Here is an 8395-nt window from a genome sequence, read left to right on the forward strand (position 1 = left end):
TTGGGCAGTGTCCTTTTGTGCCCATTGCCCTGGGGGTCGGCCATGGAAATGCTGAGCTGGACAGCTCAGGCACAGAAGCCTTGCTTGCATCTCAGGGCATTCAGTGTGGCCATTGGAAGAGCTTCCTACGTCATACACATGGAGGCCCCCTGAGCCTTGGGCCTGTCCTGTTCCAGGGCCCCGGGCAGGCGGCAGTCCCATCTGGTGATGACGACGTCAGATCACAGATGGAGATGTGCTCAGTGTATTCGGACAGGTGCGGAGAAACAGCGAGACCAGTGACCATCCCCAGCGGCCCCCGCCCCCCAGAAGCAGCCACCGTCACCCCTGCGGTGGGGACCATGCAAGGCCTTGGGCCAGCAGGATGACACGGCTGGAGCCTGGGCCTGGAGATCTGGGGAGCTGTGGGGAGATAGGAGAGCGGAGTTCGGAGACTGGGGGGGGGGGGGGCGGGGCAGCCATTGCCGTCACCCAGCCAGGTGGGTGGGAGGCTCTTCTTCCAGGTGTGTGCATTTGGGACTGCAGCTGAGCCCTTGAGATGGGTCAGCTGCCTTCCTGCCGCTTCTAGAACAGGGACTGGGAGGGAAAGAGCCGCCCCCACGCTGGCTCTCTGTGGTTGTCCCATGGGTGGTAACAGCGCTTCCACCCTGACAGCCGACAGCCTCCTCCTCTCTCACACGGAAGTGGCTCTGTGTCGGTGGGACGCTCGGAGCTGTGTCCCGCCCTGTGCCCGCGCTCTCCCCGCAGACCACAGAGCTCCTAGCGCCGCCCCGCCGCCGCCGGCTTCCACCTTCCTCCTGCTCAGTGCGGCGGGGATCCTGTGAGCGCCCCGGCAGCCCCCTCCCCGTTCTGCGGGGGCCCTACTGTGACCGCCCCCTTCCCCCGTGCCAGGGCCCGGGCTGCCAGCGAGCAGGCCCGGCAGCTGGAGAGCGAGCGGGAGGCGCTGCAGCAGCAGCACAGCGTGCAGGTGGACCAGCTGCGCATGCAGAGCCAGAGCGTGGAGGCGGCCCTGCGCATGGAGCGCCAGGCTGCCTCGGAGGAGAAGTGAGTGGCTTTGTGCCCGCAGGAGGGACAGAGACCAGAGGGCAATCAGCGACTTTCTAGCTGTCAGGGAGCCCTTCCACGGACTGTCCCTGAGCCTGATCACACCTAGATGATCCATCTTTGATCTGATAACGTGTGCTCTCCACATGTTGACAGCATCCGGTCCCGGACCCTGCGTTGCTTTCGTTGGCATGCCTTTGAGTCTCCTGTATTTATTTACTTATTTATTTATTTATTTAAAAAAGATTATTTATTTATTTGAAACAGAGAAAGATAGAGAGCACGAGCAGGGGAAGAGGGAGAAGGAGGCTCCCTGTGGAGCAGGGAGCCCAATGTGGGGCTCGGTCCCAGGACCCTGGGACCATGATCTGAGCCGAAGGCAGATGCTTAACTGCTGAGCCACCCAGGCGCCCCAAGTCTCCTTTCATTTAGAACAGTTCTCCTGTCTGTTTTTCATGAAGTTGACTTTTTTGAAGAGCACAGGAGAGTCCCATCCTATTATAAACATTCTTATTTTTAAACATGTTAGTCTTAAGAAAAAGGATGCTAACCATGTAGTGAAGCCTGCCTTAGAGCTGATGGCCTTTAGGGCACAAATGCCCCCTGGAAGCCCCCTTCTGGTCTGTGGACATGACAAGAACGAAGAGGGTGGGGCTGGAGCAGGAAAAGGTAGTTTCTCCAGCAAAGGCTCCTTTTCCTCAGGCGGAAGCTGGCCCAGCTGCAGGTGGCCTATCACCAGCTCTTCCAAGAGTATGACAATCACATCAAGAGCAGCATGGTGAGCAGTGAGCGAAACCGAGTGAGTATGGTGGGCATGTACTTGGGACTGTCTAGGACTGACTTGCCTTGGTTCCTCTCCCTGCAGCCTAGAAACAGAAGAGCATGGGGCCTGCTTCCCCAAATTTACCACTATGGGAGCTCGGGTTCTTATATGAAGACTTGACAGAATGGGATTTGGGGAGGGATACTTGACTTGTCCTAGAGCTTTGTCAGGGTCGCAGTGTGACAGCTCAGGGCAGGATGTGGGATCCTTGGGCTGTGCTGCTTGTGGCCTGCAATCGACTACGCTGGGCCTCTGGATGCTCCCTCTGTGGGCTGGGAACATGCTTGTCTCCACGGCCAGTCCCTTCTGCCAGTCCAGCTCCTGGCTCTGACTTCTCAGAGCCAAGGTAAGGCCCAGAACGCTTCTATCGCACTGTTGAAGGTGGCTGTGAGCCCTCTTTTGGTTTGTTCTCATCAGACCTCTACTGGGTGCAGTTTCTAGTGATCACATTTTAAGAAGGATGCTGTCAAACACGAGCGTACCCAGAGGAGACTTGTAAGGGTGGGGTGTTAGTGCGGGAGCAGCTCAGCATGGAGGTGACAGCCTCAGAAGGAAGTATGGCCCTGTCCCTTGAAGCGTTGGAGGCGGGCTGTCTGGCTGGGGAATCTGGGAAAGGAGTGTCGGCCTGGGTGGGAAGTTGTGCCCCATGACCCCAGAGGTCCCCTCCACCCTCTGCCTTTCCTGTGTCCTGCCTGCGCTGACAGCCTGTGGTTGGCATCACCCTGGCACTGGCCAGCCAGGGCCCATCTTTCATTGCTTTCGGTTCTTCTCACCTGGAGTAGCAGCTCACCCTGGGCCAGCTTGAGCTCCCTCAGTACCCCCTTGCCCATTTCTAGGGAATGCAGCTGGAGGATCTCAAGCAGCAGCTCCAGCAGGCCGAGGAGGCCCTGGTGGCCAAACAGGAAGTGATTGACAAGCTGAAGGAAGAGGCTGAGCAGCACAAGATTGTGATGGAGACTGTCCCGGTGCTGAAGGCTCAGGTGAGGGCGCTCCTCTGTCGCCCGCTGGCCCCGGAACCTGATGTGTCTCTGGCGTCAGTTTGCGGTGGCTTCTTGGAAGCCCTTGGAGCCCCCTGGGCTGTTCCCTGACCTCTCAGTGCACTTGGGGCTGACTTTCTCTGTGCCATGGGCTCTGGGAGGGCAGGGCTCTCCCTCGTCCCCCAGCATGGAGTGTCCAATGAATGGCCAACAGTTGGCGGGCGTGCCCCTGTCTTGGCTTTGTTTGCCAGGCGGATATCTACAAGGCCGACTTCCAGGCCGAGAGGCAGGCCCGGGAGCAACTGGCAGAGAAGAAGGAGTTCCTGCAGGAGCAGCTGGAGCAGCTGCAGAGGGAATACAGCAGGCTGAAGGCCAGCTGTCAGGAGTCGGCCAGGTGGGCCTCGGAGTCCGTCCCCACAAGGAGCGGGTCTCTGGTAGTGACCGCACGGGTCTGTCGGGCTACGAGCTGGCCCTCCCTCTCCCGTCCCCCTGCCCTGTCCTTCCACTGGCTCCGTGTGCGCTGGCTGATTGGACGGTTTCTCTTCTCCAAGGATTGAAGATCTGAGGAAGCGGCACGTGGAAGTCTCCCAGGCCCCCTTACCCCCTACCCCAGGTGAGTGAGCTATAGGAGGAGGGCTGGAGAGGGCAGGGTGTTAGAGAAAGTGCCATCTCAACTCCCCAGAGCTGCTCTCCTGAGTGTAGTACCCCCTCTGGGGGGGGAGGGGGGCAGAGGGGAGGAGCTAGTGGTGGTGACCCCAGTGGTCGGACCGGACAGTCCTATCAAGTCTCAGTACTTTCTGCCGCCTCCCCTCTTTCTCCAGCTCACCCCTCCTTTCACCTGGCCCTGCCCAACCAGAGGAGAAGCCCCCCCGAGGAGCCGCCTGACTTCTGTTGCCCCAAGTGCCAGTATCAGGCTCCTGATATGGACACCCTGCAGATACATGTCATGGAGTGCATCGAGTAGGGGCTGCCTGCGGGGGACCAGCCTGCCTGCTCCCGACTTACGGGCTGGGTGACAGAACGGGCCACTTCTGTGAGCCCCACGAGCTAGCTCTAGGACCTTACGCTTCAGCTCCCCCATCTGTTGGTTTGCCTCTGTTAGGGTACATGGAACCCGCTAGGCCTGATGCTCTGCCCTTCTTGTTTGTGCCGTCTGCTTGAACCGCTTGCCTCTGGGGCTCCCTTGCTTTCCACCTGCACGGGCGAAGTCAAGAATCGAGGCCAGGGCTCCCCCAGAACTTCTCGAGCCAACACAGGCAGAAGCCTTTCCTCTCACGCGAGCTCCCACGCGCCGTGGCGCCAGGGCCCTCGTGGGCCGTGTGGTATATTCCGTGTGGAGGCTGCGCCGCCAGGAGACGTTGCTGCCACTCTCGTGTCGTCCCAAAGCGAACGTCCTTGTGCATCACTTACGTGTATCTCTGGGTCGGATTCTTAGAAGCTGCACCACTGAGCAGCTGCAGACGGGTTAGATGGGCCAGTACGTTGTCCCTGCTTCCTCAGAGCCTTGCCCACAGGAGGGGTGTCCAGCCTGTGGGCTTTGCCATCTGTCAGGCATGTGTTTCTCTATCCAGAGTGAGCCTGAAGGATCTTTTCCAATTCTGCTTAATGGCTTGTTTGTATTTTCTGCTCATTTTTCTGTTGGGCTCTTAGTCTTTTGTTCCTCGGTGTGTTTGAACTCTTTGGTCATTAGTGGGATCGGCTCTTGTGTATGATAGAAATTGCAAGTATCTTCTTTTACTCTGACTTGGACTTGAAGTTGGTTATCTAGGCGCGGCCACGCTTCTCCACCTTTCCTTCACTGCTTTGGGTTTACCATGGTTGTGACCGGCTCGTGGCTTGACGGGAAGACGCTTCCCCCATGTACACTTGCCGTTTCCTTTTCCTAACACCACAGCATGCCGTTGTCCTCCCTGAGCGTGTTGCTGCCTAGCGTGAGCGGTGGTGACTGTGTTTGATCACGTTCCAGAAGCTTGTGATGCTGTTCCCCACACCAGCCCCATATGCCCCAGCCTTTTGAAGGGAAGCCACTTGGTGATGATTGGCAGGTTATGAACACTAGAGGGCTCCTTACTGTTGTTTTGCAAGATTCTGGATGTTTCCTTGATGTCAAAGCCAAGGGCATTAAGCCTGTGGTTGTCAGAAAAGGATGTTGGAAGCAGAGGAAGAATGCCCCAGCCTCCCCTGGCCCTCCTCCATCTTCCCCTGGTTGGGAACAGGATGTCGCTGAAGACAGCCCGGCTGGCAGCCTGCTGTGAAGACGAGCCTGGGCGGGCGGCTTGCCTGGCGTGTATAGGAGCGGGAGCCCCTTCTCCATTTCCTGGAGCCCAGATGTCTAATTGCAGATGATCGTCCTTTGGGAAGATGTTAAAGGCACAAACAGGCTCCCCACTTCTGGGTGCTGCATCCCAATCCTGATCCTGTAGTTTTTCTGCAAGAGCACTTTTAGTTTTGGGGGGATGTATGAATTTCCCACGGCCACTGTAACAAATGATCAACTTGGTGGCTTAAAACAACAGGAATTCATTCTTTCATGGTTCTGAAATCAGGGTGGCAGGGTTGGTTTCTTCTGGAGGCACTGAGGGAAAATCAGTTCCAGGCCTTTCTCCCAGCCTTTGGTGGTGGCCCTTGGTGTTCTTGGCTCCATTCTCTGCCACCCCATTCTCTGCCTCCATGGTTACACGGCCTCTTCTTCCTGACTGTGTCTTCCCTTCTTGTCTCTTACAAGAACACCAGTCACTGGATTTAGGGCCCACCTACATCGTCCCGGACGAGCTCATTTTGAGATCTTTATCTTCATTACATCCGCAAAGACTCTTTTTCCAACTCAGGTCATTTTTTTTTTTTTCCTTTGGCAGAGAGAGAGAGCACAAGCATGCAGAGAAGCAGGCCCCCTGCTGCGCAGGGAGCCCGATGCGGGGCTCGATCCCAAGACCCTGGGATCATGACCTGAGCCGAAGGCAGTTGCTTAACCAACTGAGCCACTCAGGTGCCCCTCCAACTCAGGTCATAATCACAAATTCTGGGCATGAGGACGTGCCTTTATCTTCTGGGCCACCATTCAGCCCAGCACAGGGCTATCTTCTGGAGTGCACAGACTAGGAGAAATGTGGGTGAAGACCGGTGTCTCCAGGACACTGGGCGCTCTGTGGGAAGGAAAGCTGGTTTGGTGGGGGGACAGGCCCTTGCAGGCGTGGGGACTGCTGCTCCTTAGGACATCCCGACTCCAGCTGGCCACCGCCGCCAGGGCCGGCAGCCACGGGCAGGAGAAGGAAGACTGTAGGCTGCGGTGGGACAGAACTGTTGGACCGACTGGTGCCCTGGGTAACAGCCACCAGCTGCGTAGGCATGGGCTTTGTGCTTTATTAGGAGAGTGGATAGAGGCCTGGGGGAGCCCTTCTCTGACTGGCTTCCTCTTCTGAAAGGATGTTGGGAGGAAGAAGATGAGACCCAGCAGTGGTGAGAGAGGCAGCCGTTCTCTTCCTGGGGTGCTTTCCTCAGGTTCTGGCTTTTACCGATGTTCATGCCTGGGCCCCGGTCCAGCTGAGTCAGGGTCTGGGTGCAGGACCAGGCGTTAGCTGGAAGCCACTGCCCTTTTGAAGCTTCCCTTCCTGGGGTGCCCTTGCTCCCTACCTCCTCAGAGCACCCTGTAGGACCAGCTGTACACTAGGCACTTAGAAGGGAGGGATTCTGCTTTCTCCCCTTCTGGCTTTACTTAGATTGGGCTTCCAGAATAAGTGGTTGGATCCCTTCTGTGAGGTAAGCAGCCTGCCTACCCAATGAGCTGTGGCCCCTTGACCTCCACAACCCTGGGTTTGGGAGGCAGAGACAAATAGCTAGAAGCACATCCCGCTGAATCCTATGTCATTTCTCGTTGCTCATACAACATTTCTTGTTGTTCATACAACAATATTTCTTGTTGCTTATACAACAATAGTTCTTTTAAAAAAAATTTTTAAATTAACATATAATGTCTTATTGGTTTCAGAGGTACCGGTCTGTGATTCATCCGTCTTACACAATTCACAGCGCTCACCATAGCACTTACCCTCCCCAATGTCCATCACCCAGGCACCCCGTCCCTCCCACCCCCCACCACTCCAGCAACCCTCAGTTTGTTTCCTGAGATTAAGAGTCTCTTATGGTTTGTCTCCCTCTCTGGTTTTGTCTTGTTTCATTTTTCCCTCTCTTCCCCTATGATCCTCTGCCTTGTTTCTCAAATTCCGCATATCAGTGAGATCATATGATACTTGTCTTTCTCTGATTGACTTATTTCGGTTAGCGTAATACCCTCTAGGTCCATCCATGTCATTGCAAATTACAGCAGTATTTCTTGTTGCTCATACAACAGTGCGTGCCCTCTGTTACCCGCTGGCCAATGCTCAAGAGAAATCCAGGTGACCAACGAAATAAGCACAATAAGAAAGCGTTTCTCCCTCGCTAGTAACGAAAACACAGACTCCAACTAGACGAAAAGTGATGTGAAACAAGGAACAAATGAAGACTGGCGCCATGCCGGCAAGGTGCGGGGGGTGGGGGACAGGCCTGAGCTGCACCCCGCGTGGGGGCCGGTTTGGCAGGGCGGAACAGGCGTGTGGGAGGCCTCCTGAGCGTGCTTGGCTGCAAGAGGCAGCCGGGTGCACATGGTGACTCTGGCGTCGGAGAGGTGCTCGCTGCGCCGTCGCCGGTAACTGCCAAAGACTGGGGTGAACGAGGGTCTGTGCTTCTGGGTTATGCTGACCCGCGCAGCCGGTCATGCTCCCGTGTGGTGAGCACGCTCCCTATGCTGCTCACATGGAGCACAGTCTGTAGCATGTTGATGTGAAAAAGCCAGCAGACAACGATGTATGAAGTGTGACCACAATAAAAAAGGAAAAGCAGCCTGTGCACACCCTGCTACCCTTTGGATGGATGTGGGTGGTGGGATTGCCGGCAATTAAGGTTTCCTTTTGTGTTGATGTCGTTCCTAAATGGCTGTAATTTGCATGTATTCCTTTGAGCCGCGGAGCATCTATGTTACTTCAGAGTCGGCAGAGGAGAGAGCGCACTGATGCAGGACCGTCTGTCAAGGGTCAACTTGATGCTCCTGGGGCCTATCTGCTGGGGCTGCCGCAACACGGTACCAGGGCGGCTCAGCCAACCGAAACGTCTCGTGTCCCCGTTCTGGAGGCCCGAAGCGCAAGAGCCGGGAGTGGGCAGGGTCGGTCCCTTGCGGGAGGGGAGGAGCCGTTCCAGGCCTGCGTCCTCGGCATGTGGGCGGCAGTCCTCTCTCTGTGTCTGCCCGAGGCCTTCCCTCTGTGCGTGTCTGTTTCCGGTTCTCCCCTTTACATGAGGACGCAGTCCTGCTGGACTGGAGCCCACCCTCGTGACCTCGTGGTAACTGTCCCCTCTGTAAAGCCCGTGTCTCCCAATAAGGTCACGTTCCGAGGTCCTCGGGCTCAGGATGCCCACATTGCTTCTTGGGGTGGGGGGACACATTTCAACCCATAACACGTGGGTAGGCTAGCCGTTTTATAGGGGCCCTGAAACAGCCCTGAGTCTGCAGCCCCAGCCT

The 8395-nt window shown here is 56.6% G+C and overlaps 1 protein-coding gene across 1 annotated transcript; it reads left to right on the forward strand.

The window, feature by feature from the left end:
* Positions 1–763: 763 nt before the first annotated feature.
* On the forward strand, positions 764–7721 carry LOC102742694 (inhibitor of nuclear factor kappa B kinase regulatory subunit gamma; the record flags this gene model as incomplete). Its single annotated transcript, XM_081811629.1, has 6 exons — positions 764–1044; positions 1747–1843; positions 2704–2847; positions 3096–3238; positions 3396–3457; positions 3666–7721. Coding segments are annotated over 6 exons (870 nt in total), but the record flags the coding sequence as incomplete, so codon positions are not given.
* Between the last annotated feature and the right edge of the window lie 674 nt (positions 7722–8395).

Source organism: Leptonychotes weddellii, unplaced genomic scaffold (genome assembly GCF_054177405.1).
Source record: "Leptonychotes weddellii isolate Sample4059 unplaced genomic scaffold, ASM5417740v2 HiC_scaffold_8958, whole genome shotgun sequence".
In the NCBI taxonomy this organism is placed as follows: domain Eukaryota; kingdom Metazoa; phylum Chordata; class Mammalia; order Carnivora; family Phocidae; genus Leptonychotes; species Leptonychotes weddellii.